The following is a 20000-nucleotide window of genomic DNA, read 5'->3' as shown; positions in this document are numbered from 1 at the left end:
CCATCATTTTTGTCCAGGCCTGTTCTATGAGTTTATTTTTTTAATAATCCTGTTGAAGCGTGGTTGAAAAGCAATGTCTGACTTTCATTGGTTAACATTCATAGAATTTTTATTTATTATTACTTTTGTCAGATTAAAGTTTTTTCTGTGACCGTTGTGAGTTTTTCTTTCATTGACCGAAGGGTACGAACAATTTTGTCCACGTGTGTATAACAAATACATCTGCCATGTGGGAATAAGTGATATTACACAAAGTCATGAAAAGTAGCTACTGTAAAGTGGTCTGTCACATTGAGGCCTTTTCACCCCAAAGTGGTGATTAGTATTTCAGTGGACTTATAAATGTCTAGAAAGGTGAATGAGGACTGAATATGATCTTCGATGTGTTCCATTCACACACAAGTGCCAAAACAAATTCCTGCCCTTCACATGTACTGACGAATTATCAAGAGATTATCAGTGATTCTGATAAGTGAAACCGTTGCATGCAGACTCATACTTCCTCAGCACTGTGTGTGTGTGGTGTTGGGTGGGGTGTGTTTTTATATATTGGCCAACAATAACTAATTTGTGTGTGTGTGTGTGTGTGTAGATAAATGTGTGTGTTTGTGTTTGTGTGAGTGTGAGAGTAATTATCAATCATTTAAATATTAAATTGATGCAGGATAAACATTTGTATGTTATATGAAATATTTGGAGCTCCAGGGTTCTGTAACATAAACCCAAGACGTCTGCACCTTTATTTTAATCATGTGATTTAACACAATTTGTTTATTACACACCAGCTACATTTATAGGTTTACATTTAATTTAATGCTGATCTGTTGCTTGTACGATATTCATTTCCTAACCTAAAGTTTTTTCATGTAAATACCTGTAAAATTCCTTCAGTTTGTCCAAACCGTGTAAAGTGACTTTAATGAGGCAGTGAAACTGGTTTGGTTTCTGTGGATGGAAAGTTCTGCAATAAAAAGCTCCACCGGCTCTAAACTGCAAAAACAAACATTAAATAGACGTAAAAAATTGGAGAAGTAAAACACACACAGATCTGTTTTATTAACCATCAGAAACCCAGAATTACTTTAATTTCCTTTATTTCGTTTTGTATCATTTCCTCCATAATGTTTTAATATCTTTTAAACAAAGTCTACATGAGGTTTGATCTTCTGTAACAAATAATCCAAATAATCAATTCTAGTCTAGTGTACAGGCTTAAATATGAAGTACACTCTAACTCACACTACTGTTACAGTAAACACACAAACACACACTAGTGTTACAGTAAACACACACTAATGTTACAGTAAACACACAAACACACTACTGTTACAGTAAACACACACTAGTGTTACAGTATACACACACTACTGTTACAGTAAACACACAAACACATACAATAATGGTACAGTAAACACACAAACACTACTGTTACAGTAAACACACAAACACACACTACTGTTACAGTAAACACACAAACACACACTAGTGTTACAGTAAACACACACTAGTGTTACAGTAAACACACAAACACACACTAATGTTACAGTAAACACACAAACACTACTGTTACAGTAAACACACAAACACATACAATAATGGTACAGTAAACACACACTAATGTTACAGTAAACATACAAACACACATTAGTGTTTTAGTAAACACACTAACACACACTAGTGTTACAGTAAACATGCAAACACACAATGTTACAGTAAACATGCTAACACACACTACTGTTACAGTAAACATGCTAACACACACTAATGTTACAGTAAACATACAAACACACACTAGTGTTACAGTAAACACACAAACACACACTAGTGTTACAGTAAACACACTAACACACTAGTGTTACAGTAAACACACAAACACACACTAGTGTTACAGTAAACACACTAACACACTAGTGTTTTAGTAAACACAAAAACACACACTAATATTACAGTAAACACAAAAACATACACTAATGTTACGTTAAACATACAAACACACACTAGTGTTTTAGTAAACACACTAACACACACTAGTGTTACAGTAAACATGCAAACACACAATGTTACAGTAAACATGCTAACACACACTACTGTTACAGTAAACATGCTAACACACACTAGTGTTTTAGTAAACACACAAACACACACTAATGTTACAGTAAACATACAAACACACACTAGTGTTACAGTAAACACACTAACACACTAGTGTTTTAGTAAACACAAAAACACACACTAATATTACAGTAAACACAAAAACATACACTAATGTTACAGTAAACATACAAACACACTAGTGTTTTAGTAAACACACTAACACACACTAGTGTTACAGTAAACATGCAAACACACAATGTTACAGTAAACATGCTAACACACACTACTGTTACAGTAAACATGCTAACACACACTAGTGTTTTAGTAAACACACAAACACACACTAATGTTACAGTAAACATACAAACACACACTAGTGTTACAGTAAACACACTAACACACTAGTGTTTTAGTAAACACAAAAACACACACTAATATTACAGTAAACACAAAAACATACACTAATGTTACAGTAAACATACAAACACACACTAGTGTTTTAGTAAACACACTAACACACACTAGTGTTACAGTAAACATGCTAACACACACTACTGTTACAGTAAACATGCTAACACACACTAGTGTTTTAGTAAACACACAAACACACACTACTGTTACAGTAAACACACAAACACACACTAGTGTTACAGTAAACACACACTAGTGTTACAGTAAACACACAAACACACACTAATGTTACAGTAAACACACAAACACTACTGTTACAGTAAACACACAAACACACACCACTGTTACAGTAAACACACAAACACATACAATAATGGTACAGTAAACACACACTAATGTTACAGTAAACATACAAACACACATTAGTGTTTTAGTAAACACACTAACACACACTAGTGTTACAGTAAACATGCAAACACACAATGTTACAGTAAACATGCTAACACACACTACTGTTACAGTAAACATGCTAACACACACTAGTGTTTTAGTAAACACACAAACACACACTAATGTTACAGTAAACATACAAACACACACTAGTGTTACAGTAAACACACTAACACACTAGTGTTTTAGTAAACACAAAAACACACACTAATATTACAGTAAACACAAAAACATACACTAATGTTACAGTAAACATACAAACACACTAGTGTTTTAGTAAACACACTAACACACACTAGTGTTACAGTAAACATGCAAACACACAATGTTACAGTAAACATGCTAACACACACTACTGTTACAGTAAACATGCTAACACACACTAGTGTTTTAGTAAACACACAAACACACACTAATGTTACAGTAAACATACAAACACACACTAGTGTTACAGTAAACACACTAACACACTAGTGTTTTAGTAAACACAAAAACACACACTAATATTACAGTAAACACAAAAACATACACTAATGTTACAGTAAACATACAAACACACACTAGTGTTTTAGTAAACACACTAACACACACTAGTGTTACAGTAAACATGCAAACACACAATGTTACAGTAAACATGCTAACACACACTACTGTTACAGTAAACATGCTAACACACACTAGTGTTTTAGTAAACACACAAACACACACTAATGTTACAGTAAACATACAAACACAAACTAGTGTTACAGTAAACACACAAACACACACTAGTGTTACAGTAAACACACTAACACACTAGTGTTTTAGTAAACACAAAAACACACACTAATATTACAGTAAACACAAAAACATACACTAATGTTACGTTAAACATACAAACACACACTAGTGTTTTAGTAAACACACTAACACACACTAGTGTTACAGTAAACATGCAAACACACAATGTTACAGTAAACATGCTAACACACACTACTGTTACAGTAAACATGCTAACACACACTAGTGTTTTAGTAAACACACAAACACACACTAATGTTACAGTAAACATACAAACACACACTAGTGTTACAGTAAACACACTAACACACTAGTGTTTTAGTAAACACAAAAACACACACTAATATTACAGTAAACACAAAAACATACACTAATGTTACAGTAAACATACAAACACACTAGTGTTTTAGTAAACACACTAACACACACTAGTGTTACAGTAAACATGCAAACACACAATGTTACAGTAAACATGCTAACACACACTACTGTTACAGTAAACATGCTAACACACACTAGTGTTTTAGTAAACACACAAACACACACTAATGTTACAGTAAACATACAAACACACACTAGTGTTACAGTAAACACACTAACACACTAGTGTTTTAGTAAACACAAAAACACACACTAATATTACAGTAAACACAAAAACATACACTAATGTTACAGTAAACATACAAACACACACTAGTGTTTTAGTAAACACACTAACACACACTAGTGTTACAGTAAACATGCAAACACACAATGTTACAGTAAACATGCTAACACACACTACTGTTACAGTAAACATGCTAACACACACTAGTGTTTTAGTAAACACACAAACACACACTAATGTTACAGTAAACATACAAACACAAACTAGTGTTACAGTAAACACACAAACACACACTAGTGTTACAGTAAACACACTAACACACTAGTGTTTTAGTAAACACAAAAACACACACTAATATTACAGTAAACACAAAAACATACACTAATGTTACGTTAAACATACAAACACACACTAGTGTTTTAGTAAACACACTAACACACACTAGTGTTACAGTAAACATGCAAACACACAATGTTACAGTAAACATGCTAACACACACTACTGTTACAGTAAACATGCTAACACACACTAGTGTTACAGTAAACACACAAACACACACTAATGTTACAGTAAACATACAAACACACACTAGTGTTACAGTAAACACGCTAACACACACATTACTGTTACAGTAAACACCCTAACACACACTAGTGTTTTAGTAAACACACAAACACACACTAATGTTACAGTAAACATACAAACACACACTAGTGTTACAGTAAACACACTAACACACTAGTGTTTTAGTAAACACAAAAACACACACTAATATTACAGTAAACACAAAAACATACACTAATGTTACAGTAAACATACAAACACACACTAGTGTTTTAGTAAACACACTAACACACTAGTGTTACAGTAAACATGCAAACACACAATGTTACAGTAAACATGCTAACACACACTACTGTTACAGTAAACATGCTAACACACACTAGTGTATTAGTAAACACACAAACACACACTAATGTTACAGTAAACATACAAACACACACTAGTGTTACAGTAAACACGCTAACACACAATGTTACATTAAAAATGCTAACACACACAATAATGTTACAGTAAACACGCTAACACACACATTACTGTTACAGTAAACACCCTAACACACTAGTGTTTTAGTAAACACACAAAAACACACTAATGTTACAGTAAACACGCTAACACACACACTACTGTTACAGTACACATGCTAACACACATTAGCCGTATATCTGTGCTTTTCCTCAAAGGGCTGGATTGATGTCAGAAACACATCTGATTAACTGATAAAAGCAGAAAGGACATAAAAGGACATAAAAAGATGTGGTGGTTACAGCAGAACATTGGTGTAAATTCCAGTGTTATATCTAAAGAGGCGTTTTAGTGTAAAATGATGGAACATTCTTGGTTAGGAGACGGAACAGAATGTTAACTGGAAACACATGTCTGGCTGAAACCTCGAAATATGTGTGTGTGTGTGTGTGTGTGTGTGTGTGTGTGTGTGTGCGTGTGTGTGTGCGCGCACGTGTGTGTGTGTGTGCGTGTGTGTGTGTGTGTGTGCGTGTGTGTGTGTGTGTGCGTGTGTGTGTGTGTGTGTGTGTATATGTGTGACATCTGCTTCCTCAATATTCCCATTCTGCCCTTATACAACTTTGTTTGTGGCAGTAGGAGTATTAGGAGATGAGCCATACTTCCTCTGGAAAAATTCTTCAACTGCTTGTCCCTGTTGAGAACATAACGCTTTAATAAAGAAAATTGTATTGTTAATAAACAAATAAATAACCTAGCCATTACTAGCACTATACAGTCCTGACGTTATTGGGTTTTTTTTCTAAAGACTTATAAACCAGAGTGTAACTATTTATTTTCTAATAAACATAATTTACAATTATAGCTGCTGAAGTCATTCATTCATTCATCTTCTACCGCTTATCCGAACTACCTCGGGTCACGGGGAGCCTGTGCCTATCTCAGGTGTCATCGGGCATCAAGGCAGGATACACCCTGGACGGAGTGCCAACCCATCGCAGGGCACACACACACACTCATTCATTCACGCAATCACACACTAGGGACAATTTTCCAGAGATGCCAATCAACCTACCATGCATGTCTTTGGACCGGGGGAGGAAACCGGAGTACCCGGAGGAAACCCCCGAGGCACAGGGAGAACATGCAAACTCCACACACACAAGGTGACCACTAACCACTAAGCCACCGTGCCCCCCTAGCTGCTGAAGTCAAAACTTCAAAATATTTTTTTTATTAGACGTGTGATGTTAGCTAGCAGGTACAGTAATAGGAGCTCATATGCATCGTGCATGCATACGTTTTTATTAATATCCTTATAGTTTAGACAAAACTAATATTCCCTTTTATTCTGTAGAGTTGTAGCGATAATTCTGTATATCACTGTATATAAATGTATTTTTGTATTTATTTATGTATCTTTTTCTTAAAAATTAAGAAATTACCCACACGATAAAAGTCATTACGGATCACAATAATAGTGAGACTGTATCACTATACTTTATGTGGATTTTATCACACGTAAAAATTTCCTTGCTTTTGCTTTGGGAGTAAAATCGCTTCGTATTAAATAAAACAAATAATAAAAAAAAACATGCACATGAACAAAATCAGGCAGGAAACAACATCTACCAATCAAAAAGCATAGCCACGCCCCTTGTCATAACTTTAATGTACAGAAGAAAAAAAAAACGTGCTATTTAAATGTTTAACTTCTCTTACATACTTATTCTTATTCTAGTGAATTTGGGGTATTTTGTACAAATTTGTTACCACACTAAAGATTTCTCAAGTAATTCTCTATAACACTGATTCGGGGGCAGAGCTACGCAAGATTAGACGATGACGTGGAAATCGAAGTTAATATGAATCATGAATCGTAACAACGTCGAACATGACAGGTTTAGCCCCGCCTCTTTACTTAGTTTTAAAGTCCAGTGTACTCAACTGGGTTTTAAACGGGTTTGGAGCTCATATCACTCCAGTTCACCTGTGATGTCACTAAACGATGTCCAAGACTGAGAAATTGTAAAAATAGAATATAGTATGATCCAAATACTGTCCAGAGACAGATTGGCTCAGGGTAAAGATGTAGATTCAGATTAGATTTTATAGAGAAACGCAAAGCTAGTAACGTTTAGCGTTACTTTTAGCAGAACGTTTAGGGCTACAGTTTGATTTTAATTCAGGACTTTGAAGCTAAAAGAGCTCCATAGTCCATACAAATGAGTAGACTTGTGATTCTGTCTCATTTTGATGACACTATTGTCTCATAAAGGTTGTGTTTATTAAAGTTTGAAACATCACGTCTTATTTCTGTAGAAAATCTTTTCAGTCAGTGAAGGCGGGTTTGGTGTTTAATGTTAGATTTGATGTAGTTAATCTAGATGTTTGTGCTTATGGTGTAAATCCACCTCTTAAATATGTAGAAAATATATATATATATCCAAATTATTCTTGAGAAAATAAAAGTTTTTTTCACTAAAATTTCACAAACTCTGTTCCACGTTTCACACACAGTTCCAGACTGACACAAAAAAAAGTCACACACAAAATAATCACATAGCACTCAGACTAGTGGGTATAATTATGAGTAAAGGATTATTATTATTATTATTATTATTATTATTATCTAGATGTTCTTTCAGGAGTCAGTAGAGTTTCACACTATTTATGGTTTAACATGTTTTCCAAAGTTGCTGACTATAAAATGTCTGAAGCAAACAGGTGCTGCTTGTTATTTTCCTCTCTGAGAGTAAATGAAAGTCGATCCGATGGAGAAATCGGCTCTCATCAAACTCAGAAGATGGGCGACTAAAAGCCTGTTAAAAGCTCAACAAATAGAAATACACTGTCTTTAACGACCATGTCCGTGTCCATCTTCTCCAAAGCGGACTTCCTTCCAAACACATCCTCTCTCTCTCTCTCTGCAGTCTAATGCATTGTGCTATACGATGCATGAAAGCGGAATTGAACGCTTCCAAGGTGCTGTCACAAACACCCTTACAGAGTGCTGACGTACAGTCATGATCTTGTCGGTGTTCATCAGACTTATTGCCGGTGTTACTGAACACACAAACAGCCTCGTCACTGACAGGAAGAGATGCTCACCTCTGCATTAGGCCCTACTGCACTCTTAAGATGTTTAACTGATCGCCGAATGCGTCAGTAATTGGAAGAGTTTGAGAGTCCGATCGAGAAATGCCTTTTTCCCCTGAAGCCGCGTCCTGTATTCTAGAATTCATCACTAATTAGTGCTCCCTGATCGAACCAGACTCCGTCTACTGCTTTACTTCAGATCTTTCGTCCCATTTTATTTATTTATATTTTAAAATGATAATTTTTCACAAATTTTCCTGAAAAATGCCCTGATGATATTTTACGCACAGACGGACAACTATTATTAAGTATCCTGATGCACTGATTGGATGCACTAATTAGTCTGGATTTTAGACCCGTTCCCTCTCGGTAAAGTTTATTGGTCCATCTATTTCCTTTGCTCTTTCCTGCATTGCTATTGGGCCTTTGGTAATGTCAAGGAATGTTTAGTTTAATCATTTATATAATAATTCAATGAAATATATATATATAAAAAAAGGTAAACTTTCTAAAGCTCCCGAAAGTGGAAGTAGAACTTGTTATAAAATAAAACATTGTGGACTTGAAGGTGAACTGAAAGATTAAGTAACGGTGCTATTCTTGGTTGTACCACTAGGCGGAAAAAGAGCGCAATAAACCTCGCACCATAATCTCAGATTCTGGGGAAATGTGCTAATGCTAAAAATACCTGATAAGACAAAAGAATCTCTGAGCAAAGAATGAATATTTTTAATAACAAAGATAAGCTGTCACTCCCCTGGTATCAACAGACACTGATAAGATCATATACAGTTCTCAGGCTGTTCCGTCTGCTCCTCAGAGCTCAGACTTAATCTGATTTTTCACAGCTCTGTAGATGTGAACGTCTCTCTGTGAATCGTAATAAACCTCCTGCACAGAAAACCGATTTCCCAGCATGCTCAGAAAGCGCTCGTCTCGCTCGTAACGGATTCGGCAGGCCAGCAGGACCTCCGTGTTCTCTGAGCTCAAGTGTTCTATGGTGCCCAGAAGAGCGGAGAACGTCTCCTCCAGGTAAACGATGTCCGCTCCCAGGACGATGTCGTAGCCACCGGGGCGATAGCGTGTTAATCCTTCTCCCCACGTGAGCTCAGAAACTCGCACGACCCCCTGTAGTGGTGGAGGAACGTTCTCCTTCACGTTGGCCTCCAAGATCTCCAGGGCTGGGCTCCGGTCAGTGATCGTCACGTCGGCTCCTGTTGGAAGTAACGGAATCATCTGGAATTTTATTATTTATAAAACAGACTTGATCGTGTGGCACCGTTATTGCTTTATCTTTTTTTTAAGAATTCTTCTGCTCTTCTCATATAAGAAGAGAGTCACATGATTTCTATAATAAACAAATCTACATTTCTACACGTGTATATTAGATCACAGTGATTTGCTCGCACCGAGCAGCGCAGCGACGATTCCCACCAGTCCGGTACCAGCGCCGAGCTCGATGGCGGTTCTGTTCTTCAGATCCACATGGCCGAGCTCCAGGTACATGCACATCACCACCGCCTGAGAGAGGAGCAACAGGGCAGCTATAACAAGCTCCGTCCTAAACTGCTATTTAATTCTACTTTTATCGAGATATAATATCGACTCGGTAAGTATCGTGCGTATCGATTCCGTATCTGACTCACCGCGTCCCACACGACGGCGGCCACGCCCCCTTTTCTCCAGTCCTGAGCCAATCGGATGCTGTGTTCGGCGAACCGGAAGTCAGCAGAAGACGAGTGGAGTTTGGACAAAGAGGGCAGGATGTTTTCATTATAAGGCACCAGCGCCATGCTGACAATGATGCACAATGATGCACAATGATGCACAATGATGCACAATGATGCACTATGATGCACAATGATGCACAATGATGCACAATGAGGCTTTATTACTGATATAAAATACAGCACTGATAATTCAGCTGAAAGCGCTCGAGACACCTCACGCGCATTGTTTACATCGCTAAAACTCACGGATTAATAAACTCTCTGTTGTAAAACACGACTCACGTTCACACAGTACATAAATATAAAGGTCTGAAACGTTATTGCTGGTTTTAAGTGAAACGTTGCATTAAATCAGCCAATACAATCCGTGTGCGCGAGGAAGGGTCGAAATCCGGAAACGGAAATAACGACATAGGGTTGTGTTTTAAATCACACACTTTTCCCTACATAGTGAATAGTTGTTTTAAATCACACACTTTTCCCTACATAGTGAATAGTTGTTTTAAATCACACGCACATTTTCACCCCTTGAAGAAGTGCACTATATAGTCAACAGCCTTCTGCTTCTTACTGTAATTTTATAGGAAGGTGCGACCTCTAGCGGTTAGAGGGAAATCTTATCTACTGCATTTAACCAGCCAGTGACATTTTCAAGCATTTATTTATTTATTTTTTATCAATTAACTAATCAATTAATTCATTCATTCATTATTGAATTCGTTTTTATTAATATATATTCAAATTGAACTTTACATGTTACAACAAGTAATTTGTCAAAATTATCACACAAACTGGAATTTCCAATGTATATAAAAGTTTCTTAATAAATCATAAATTATAACTTCATCTCTTAATGTTATTCAGTTAATCACTAAACTGCATGTGACCAAACTGCATATCGCACGGACAGTTGTAATATTATGAAACCTACTTGGTCCAGACAGACTCTGTGGTTTTAAAAACGTGTATTAATATCAGAAATATATCACATCACATCAGAAATTAGTGCACCACACTGTGTACACCACTGTGTGCATTATTATTATTATTATTATTATTATTATTATTATTATTAAGGATTTTTAAATCTTTTTCTGGATTTTCCCAAGACTTTTATTTTCCCCATAAATATCTCTGTAGGATGAACAACACCAAACTGCTCATAGGAGTGAAGTACTGTGTCCCAGGTGGATTCCTGCCTAATGCTTAGTGTTCCCAGGATCAGCTCTAAAGAGTCAAACTGTTTCCTGAAGATGGTAAAAAAATAAATGTGGGTTTTAGAGTCTCAGCGTTTACAGATCTGATATAAAATGGAAGGCTGTTTCAGAGCCCAGGAGTTACATTACAGCTCAATCAATAATCATTGATTACTGAATTAAACTTGGTATTTTACTTATTTGTTTGTTGAATCAACTTTCTTAGGTAGTAAAAACTATACTGTTGTGTTCCTGCTAAATGCTAGAAATGTTGTGTTTTATTGATTGATTGATTGATTGATTGATTTGGTTCGTTTATTGATAAATCGATTGATTGATTGATTGATTGATTGATTGATTGATTGATTGATTGACTGATTGAAATGTCTCTCTCTTTGTACACTATACAGTACAACAATATAGTGTGGACATCTGACCCTCTCAGCCAGATTTATGTCATATAATGATCTCACGATCACGGGGAATTCCAGCAGAGTAAAATGTTATATGAGCAAGATCTTATAATAATCTCTGTGGTAACTGGAGAGCTGAGCAGGTAGAAGCTTATGAGTTAGACATTTTGTAGAAGTATTTTTTATTTTTATTACGAGAGAAGAATACATTACTGAGAATTGTGTTCTTTTATTAAGATGTGATTTGGTTACAGAAAACAAACAGGAAAGTGGGCATTTTTCAGTGGACCTGTTTATCGGATGTCTGCGCTTTAGACATCACCAAAAAAATAAAGATCCCACACGACTGTAAGTAAATAATCAACTCATTTTCATTGACATTCTTAGGAGGATGATACACAGCTCTATCTGTCCATTATGTGCTTCCTCCAGTCTGTTTAATCATTAATATTATTATTCTGCCTTGTTGTTGTTCCGTTGTCTAAAAGCCGGAAGTAATTAGCATACGATAGATTTGTAGTTAAATGCTAAAATAAGGTCTGTGCTTAACATAAGATCAAGATATTTTCACGTTTAATAATAAAAAAATAAAATAAAATAAAAACAATATTCACACAATATTACAGTGTCGTTGTGTTTAGAGGCTCCTTATTCAGGGGACTTTTATACAAAGTGAGGTATCGGAAGTGACGTCGAATTCGATTAATTAATTAGTGAATTAATTAGTGAAAAAAATATATATATTCCGCACGAACGTGTAGAAGTGATGAATTATACAAAAGTCAATGGAAAAAAAAATCCCATTGTGTTTTGCTTAAATAAAAATAATAATGAATGAATGAATAAAAATACAGCTGTTTATATGTTTATGTTCATGTTTGTTCGCAGTGCATTAACACTGATGTTAATTGTTAACTATGTTAACAAGATTTGAATAATGTAATAGTAAATGTTCAAATTAACATTAACAAAGATAAATAAATGCTTTATAGTTCATTATTAGTTCGTGTTAACTAACGTAGGAAACTAATCATGTTAACTAATGAACCTTATTGTAAAGTAAAGTCGATCACTTTTACTATTTATATAAGCTGAAGATGAAATGAAACGTGTTGAACTCACGTCAACACGTGTTTTATAATCATTTACCCCACCGTGGGCAATGCTGAAGTCACTGTTACAAACTGTACAGCGTGCATCATTGTCATTACGTGTAGTCTGGGAGTTTTTCCTCCCCACAGTCACCTGAGTCACCTCAGACTTGCTCATTGGGGATAAATACATACACATTGTGAACTAAATCTATCTAATATTAATCTTGAATTTTGTATTATATTAATCTTTATATTATTTTTTATATGAACCTTTTGTTCTATGTTTATGTTCTGTAAAGCTGCTTTGAGACGATGTCGACTGTAAAAAGTGTTGTACAAATAAACTTGAATTGAATTTACTGGCTAAAAGCTACTGGTTGCTGTCATTTTTCTCAGTTCTATCTTCTTTTTTTTTTATTTCAGCAATCATGTGCACCCTCCAGACAATATTCATCTTTCTACTGAGTAAGTCCAAGGTCTGACTCGTCCAAACTGATGCGTTAAAACGATGGCGTGCGAGTCTGCTAGTTTAAGAAAAGCATTTGATTGGTTGACAAGTAACGAATGATCTGTTTGTGTGTCTAGTGGTTCTTCCAGTGTCTCTAACACTTAATGGCCATGAACTACTGAATGTGAACGATCCCGTCCTGCTCACCTGCAACACATCCTGTACAGGGGATGTGAAATGGATGCTTTCGAGTCGGCCTGGTCTAATTGTGAGTGAGTGTAGGAGTGGTGTTTGTGTTGAAGGCCACGCTTTTAAGAAACGAACAAGGCCTGTTCATGGAGAAGCGTCTGTTCACCTGAACCATGTCGAGTACAACGACAAGGGCTGGTACATCTGCTACTGTGACACTTTAAAGATCTGCCAGTTCTATCTGGATGTAGTGTGTAAGTCAATCATTTGTCCCTTCTATATAGATTACATTTATAAATATGTAATCTACCTCATATGAGGAGGCGTCATAATAATGAGTGTTTTTTCTGGAGCTGAAACTGCTATAAATGATTCTTGGAGTCTAACAGTTGATGCCTATTAACTACAGTCTGTTCTTTACTGTTAAGTTTCTAGTGTTAAAAGAGTTTGTGTTGGAGCCGATGTGATTCTTCCCTGCTACGCTGCCACAGACAAGATGATCGCTGACAAAGACATCAGCGTTCAGTGGGAAAAAAATGGCCGACCTGTTGTGAAGCTTCAAAAGGGGAAGATGAGCTACAGTCCAGATTTCGAAGGTCGTGCCTTCGTTACAATGAGCCAGTATAAATATGGAGCTCTGTCCCTGACCATTTTCAATGTCCAGCAGTCTGACCAAGGAATATATCGCTGTAAACACAGACATGAGGAACCGGGTCAACCAGAGGCCGTCACTCTCAGCGTCAATGGTGAGTTTCATTCAGCAGAAAGTGACCAAGTGAGAGAACATACAGCATAGAATATGAGAAGGTGTGAACATGTGCATTTCCCCCTTAGAGACATTAAAAAAATTGAATGTTTTTTTTTTTTTTTTCAATTTAGTACATTGATTTATTAAACTTAGAATGTCCAACCCATAAAAGAATTTACTTTCAAGGGAGATATTTCAGTCACTGCAGACTAGACTTTAGAGAGAATTTGGGATACCTGAAGTTTATTACTTGTTTCCTAACAATTTTTAGATCATTTGATTTTAATTTTGAATTTATGTCTTTCAGAGTGTGAAGCACTAAAGCAGTCCGTATTCCCATGGTGTGGAATTCTTTCTGTGCTAAATTATATATTTTTTTGGAAATAATTGAGATTAGAGGAGCAAAAGTCAGGTCACAGCTCTAAAAGCTTCAAGAAGTCGTCACAAAGTCGTCAAGAAGTCATCAAGAAGTCGACAACTCGGGAGTTGACGTTAAGAAAAGCGAGTAATACACTGGGACTGGAAGTGTGAACTACAAAAAAAAGTGTACTACTACTACCCCCACCCACCTCTTAAACCCCCTGTTCACTGCCAAGCTGCCAAAACAAGTAAAGCAAAAAACAACACACACAAGTCAATGCTTGCATTTACATGACATTAACATTCATGCCTTTAGCAGACACTTTTATCCAAAGAAACTCACAGTACATTTGAGTTACATACATTTTATCAGTATCTGTGTCGCATGCTAACGTAAAGCTCTACTGTACCATAATGCACTCATACACTTATACAAAAACTATTTCTCATTCAATTATGCATTGGTTGTTCAGTTACAGTATGTTCCAAACATTCTTTTTCTATTTATTGTAACATGGACTGTGGAAAAGAGGCATAAGGTTGATTTTTTGATGAATCGTCTATTGAACTGCAACCCAATCGTCGCAAATACTGCAGAAGACCTACTGGAACCCGCATGGACCCAGGAATCACACAGAAAACAGTCAAGTTCGGTGCAGGAAAAGTCATGGTTTGGGGTTACATTCAGTATGGGGGCATGTGAGAGATGGCAACATCAACAGCCTGAGGTATCAAGACATTGTTGCTGCCCATTACATACCACAGGAGAGGGCAAATTCTTCACTAGGTTGGTGCTCCTTCTCATCCTTCAGCCTCCACCTTTCTGTCCTAATTAAATAATTAAAAATCAAGGCATGATAAGATTTTATTTTGATAAAATAAGCTTTAGAGGGGGGCACGGTGGCTTAGTGGTTAGCACGTTCGCCTCACACCTCCAGGGTCGGGGTTCGATTCCCGCCTCCGCCTTGTGTGTGTGGAGTTTGTGCCGTTTGTGCCTAGAGTTTCTCCCTGTGCCTCGGGGGTTACCTCCGGGTACTCCGGTTTCCTCCCCCGGTCCAAAGACATGCATGGTAGGTTGATTGGCATCTCTGGAAAATTGTCCGTAGTGTGTGATTGCTTGAGTGATAGAGAGAGTGTGTGTGTGTGTGCCCTGTGATGGGTTGGCACTCCATCCAGGGTGTATCCTGCCTTGATGCCCAATGACGCCTGAGATAGGCACAGGCTCCCCGTGACCCGAGGTAGTTCGGATAAGCGGTAGAAGATGAATGAATGAATGAATGAATAAAATAAGCTTTAATCTAGAGGCCTTTGCCTTTCATATAAGTCACTTCTGATTCCAAATGATCACCTAGAAGTCAAGTTATTATCTGTTGTTCCTACAACGTGGATAGGAGACAAGACTTTTGTCAGGGAGTGTATGGATAAATTTAAAGTAATTAAATATTTCAATATTTTTATGCATTACAGGATTCCTAAAGCAAATATTTTATAGATATAATTTACATATTTCCCCTCTTATAGATTCAGTGTGGAACCTGCACAAAATGGTTCCTGTATAAAATGATTTTTCAAAAAAATGATTTAAAAAATATCGCACTTTCCATTTTGAAAAATATATGTATGTATACCTAAATAATTGTGTAAGTAGAAAAAAAAAAAAACGCAAAAACTGCATTTATAAACAGTTGAGTTTGATGATAAAAGCAAATCTTTATAAGTTCTTAAGTTATAAATCCTTATAATCATATCTTTATAAGTACAATTAGAATTACAATTATTTGTGTCCACCTTCAAAAATTGCTCCCCCCCACTGTTAAATGAAATTTACGCCCATGTTTATATATATATAAGGTCATGATGTTGGAATGATATGAGCACATATTTAAATTTAAACATTCTGCTTCAAATCATCTTACAGCTAAGTGAAATTATACAGGTTGCACGATTAGCGTCAGTGTTTTAATATCAGAGCTTTATTAATGCTAGCTTTATTCCAATACCTCTCATACAGCAAAGGTTTGTGATGCAGAATATATTTATAGAATAATATACATTAAATTGAGAACAAAAAAAAAATGTTAGAAAAAAAACAAAGGTAAATTAAATGTATAAAGTGTTTTAAAGTGCCTTTAGGATCTGGATTGTACCTTATGATTCGTGTATTTTAATGTTAATCAGTGCGAATGTTCACAATTTCTTTTGTTCAAACAGTAATGTTTGTTGTAAAAGATAAATCAAGTGTGATGTAGCACAGTGATATCGAGGGAATAGGTTTATGCTGCGCGTTACAGTGTAAGATGTCAAAAGTGCAGATGTGGTTGGAGTTTTTACCCCAATGGCACTCCATATTTGTGCATGGACTTCATATAAAGCACGTTGGCATGTTGCATAAATCACAGACTTTGTTTAGAAAGATAAACACCAAAATTGTTAATACAGGCGAGAGAAAAAAAATCAATCAAAATGAAAATCAACAGGTCACAGAGAATCCATTTTGTATTAACACTGCTTTTAACACACGATTTAAGTGTTTAGCTCACTAGATAGACAAGCTGGATTCCTAGCTAGCTAGCCTGCTAATTGTTACCAAAGCACAGCAATAAATTCTTTTTATTTTTATTTTCTTAGACATTCTGAGTTATGACTACACAAATGCTGTCTTGCTAACGAGCCACCTGGCTAATTATGTAAATAGCTAGCATAATGTTTAGTATGATGTAACAAAATAATCTCTCAGACTGTCAAGAACACTTAAAGTTCATATATCAACTTTTAAATGAGATGAGATTTTAGTCTTATTGGATACGCTTCTGAATTAATCTAAAACACTGGGCAAAAATCTTTAGAAGGTTTTGAGAAAATAAATACATCATTTAATTTAAAATCTATTCCTGTCACTAATGTTAGCTGGATGCTAGTTCATGAGATTTCCTGGAGACATCCATGTTTTTTTTTTTTTTGTCATATTGTAGCTTTAATGTGCTATGAAAATGTACACAATTCCAAATTAGCGATAAAGCCGTTAGCGATCGATGTGGCAAAAGTTGTTGCTTGCTAATGTGAGCTACTTTGCCAACTAGTTCCCTCATCTGTCTGAAACCGATGTATGTTATCACACAAAACTTTTTTTTACTTTTAAATATTAAATACAGAATAATAATTGGGCAATAAATGAGGGTGTGTTTTTAAACAGCACTGGAGCTGACAGACTAGTGATAATTTTGTCACTAAATCTTCTAGTATCTGCTGCAATTTCTGCTTCGCTAACATTTTAACACACTTAAACTGTTTGTTCTCCGCAGCAAATAAAATCTCATAATTCTCTCACTGGGGTTTAAAATCAATATTCTTTTACCAGAAAGAAGAAAGGAATCATTTTGTTTTTCTTTTCACCTCAAAACATCTAGCATCTTTGTTAATGCTTTGGTAGCTGATGGTGGTACAGTAATGTAGCGCAAACTAAACTTAATGTATTAACGATTAGGTCTTAGCTTCATGGCCACACGCCAAACAAAGTGTTGGATTTGTTTTTTAAGATTACAAATATTCGCTAAGCTAAATGCTAATCAGGGGAATTCTTAGCTAATCGACTGTTGTCTTCTACTCAAGCGTGTGGGTGTCAATGTTTAATGTAACGATCTTCTAGAAACTTCCACTAGAATTTGGGATTCTGATTAGCTCCTTGCTAATAGTTGATGCTAGTTTGCCAGGTTGCTAAACGTCTCTGATGTAAACACAGCAGTGTTGTCATGTCCAGATCCAGGAAATGCTTAATGATGACATGGCTGCAAGCAGTAATAATAAAAGTTTTGGCCCCCTACCCCTCACTTGCCACAAAAAACAAAAAAAACAGGCATGAAACTATTACATGTAAGTCAAATGTGTAATGTTCTCAACAATAAAAATAAAACATTTTCACGTGCCAGTGCCATGCTGCAAGTTTTGACCCTGCTGGCTTTCCAAACGAGGTCACTGCGTTATGGTGGGGATGCTGCGGGATCGTTTCATCACCAGCCGAACCTCCACATCTGGTAAACTGTCCTTTTTGCTCTGAGCACAGCCTTCATCAGCCATGGCCATGTGTAGGTCGAAGCGCAGAGACACTGATTTTTTCCTCAGCTTTGGATTTCCTTGGAAAAACGATCCCTCCCACTGTTTAATCACCTTATCAATCTTCTCTGTTCTAAATTAGAGAGAAATCAACTTTACTTCACCAAACTATAAGCTCCTAGCTCAGTTTACTTATGTGAAACAAAAGCTGATTAGCTTGAGACAACACAGGAATACCTTACATAGTGTTACTGAAAGTGAAAATCGTTAGCGTCGTTGGCTAAGACATTAGCTTAGATTGTGGTGTTTCTACAGCAGAAGCTATATTACTGCGTGTAACTTGCTAAGTTTGTTGACAAGCTATCTAACATTTAGCTAAGTTTTGCATCATGTATTCAAAATAAAGCACCAGCATGGAAGCTTTTAAATAAATTACAGAAATGAAGACGGCTCAGAGGAAACAAGTCCAAAATGGACAGCTCTTTAACCTTCCAGAGAATTCTACTGCTATTTGACCCTGTGATGTTTAATTGTTATTATTATTATTGTTGTTGTTATTGTGTGTGTGTGTGTGTGTGTGTGTGTGTGTGTGTTTGCTTACTCGACTCTTCCGTGTCCCTCTGCGCTCTCTCTCACTACGTTCCCCTCCACAATCTCCTGAGTCTTCACCATGCTAATTTCTCCATCTCTGCTCCCTATGGGCTCTGAAACACACACACACACACAATTTAGCTATAACAGTATGACACATTGAATATATAATCTGACTGTGTGTGTGTGTGTGTGTGTGTGTGTGTGTGTGTGTGTGTGGACCTGTGAAGATGACGAGGCTGCCCTGCTGGTGGAAAGCTGGACCCTGATTGGTTGTCTTCTCAGTGATTTCACTTTCATTCTCAATGCCATTACACACTCCGTTCTGCTGACTCGAAGGTTTCCAGGGCTTCAGTTTCCATGGCTGACCGTCCACACACAAAAACCTACAAGAGAGAAATTGAACGCTAGCATGAATTTCACTAAACTGGCAAGATGATCAGAATTTCTCTTCCACCAATCTTTCAGAATCTTTTTTTTTTTTTTTACTATTTTGACATCCTGCTCAGCATGTTATCTCTCTTTCAACTGAGTGCTAACATTGTTTGATTAGCATGATTTTCACATTCTCATAGTCACCAGCCTTAGCAATAAATACCAATATCAGCGTGTTTGGATCAATCTGGTGGCTTGTTATCAACAATAACCTATACAGCACCAACCTGTACATGCCGTTCTATCACTGAGAGACCAGAGATGGGCTTTTAATCACAGGTG

General features: G+C 36.4%; 2 protein-coding genes and 1 long non-coding RNA gene across 4 annotated transcripts in view; 1 reads left to right on the top strand and 2 right to left on the bottom strand.

The window, feature by feature from the left end:
• Positions 1–9169: 9169 nt before the first annotated feature.
• On the bottom strand, positions 9170–10608 carry mettl21a (methyltransferase 21A, HSPA lysine). Its single transcript, XM_060859209.1, has 3 exons — positions 10111–10608; positions 9874–9985; positions 9170–9678 (listed from the first exon to the last, which is right to left on the bottom strand). The coding sequence occupies exons 1-3, from the start codon at positions 10255–10257 to the stop codon at positions 9281–9283; spliced, it is 657 nt and encodes a 218-aa protein (XP_060715192.1). The 5' UTR covers positions 10258–10608; the 3' UTR covers positions 9170–9280.
• Positions 10609–12057: 1449 nt separating this feature from the next.
• LOC132838521 (uncharacterized) lies at positions 12058–13782 on the top strand. The gene is made up of 3 exons (XR_009647647.1): positions 12058–12151; positions 13321–13362; positions 13483–13782. It is a non-coding gene; the product is annotated as an uncharacterized LOC132838521 (long non-coding RNA).
• Positions 13783–16593: 2811 nt separating this feature from the next.
• krt222 (keratin 222) overlaps positions 16594–20000 on the bottom strand; it is an 8689-nt gene continuing 5282 nt past the window's right edge. For both annotated transcript variants that reach the window (XM_060859443.1, XM_060859444.1), the window contains 3 exons: positions 19506–19669; positions 19294–19396; positions 16594–18825 (listed from right to left, as the gene is read on the bottom strand). In XM_060859443.1, coding sequence (XP_060715426.1) covers positions 18612–18825; positions 19294–19396; positions 19506–19669 — 481 coding nt within the window. In that variant the 3' untranslated portion in view covers positions 16594–18611. The remainder of the gene's footprint in view (positions 18826–19293; positions 19397–19505; positions 19670–20000) is intronic.

Source organism: Tachysurus vachellii, chromosome 23, assembly GCF_030014155.1.
Source record: "Tachysurus vachellii isolate PV-2020 chromosome 23, HZAU_Pvac_v1, whole genome shotgun sequence".
NCBI lineage: Eukaryota > Metazoa > Chordata > Actinopteri > Siluriformes > Bagridae > Tachysurus > Tachysurus vachellii.
This window is presented reverse-complemented; position numbering and strand designations above follow the sequence as displayed.

Bases quoted from the DNA above. Each gene is read 5' to 3' on its own strand.
- mettl21a (XM_060859209.1), bottom strand. From the start codon at position 10,257: ATGGCGCTGGTGCCTTATAATGAAAACATCCTGCCCTCTTTGTCCAAA. The intron at 9,986-10,110 runs GTGAGTCAGATA...CTCCTCTCTCAG, and splicing joins CCGCCGTCGTGTGGGACGCG to GCGGTGGTGATGTGCATGTA. The intron at 9,679-9,873 runs GTGCGAGCAAAT...TACTTCCAACAG, and splicing joins AATCGTCGCTGCGCTGCTCG to GAGCCGACGTGACGATCACT.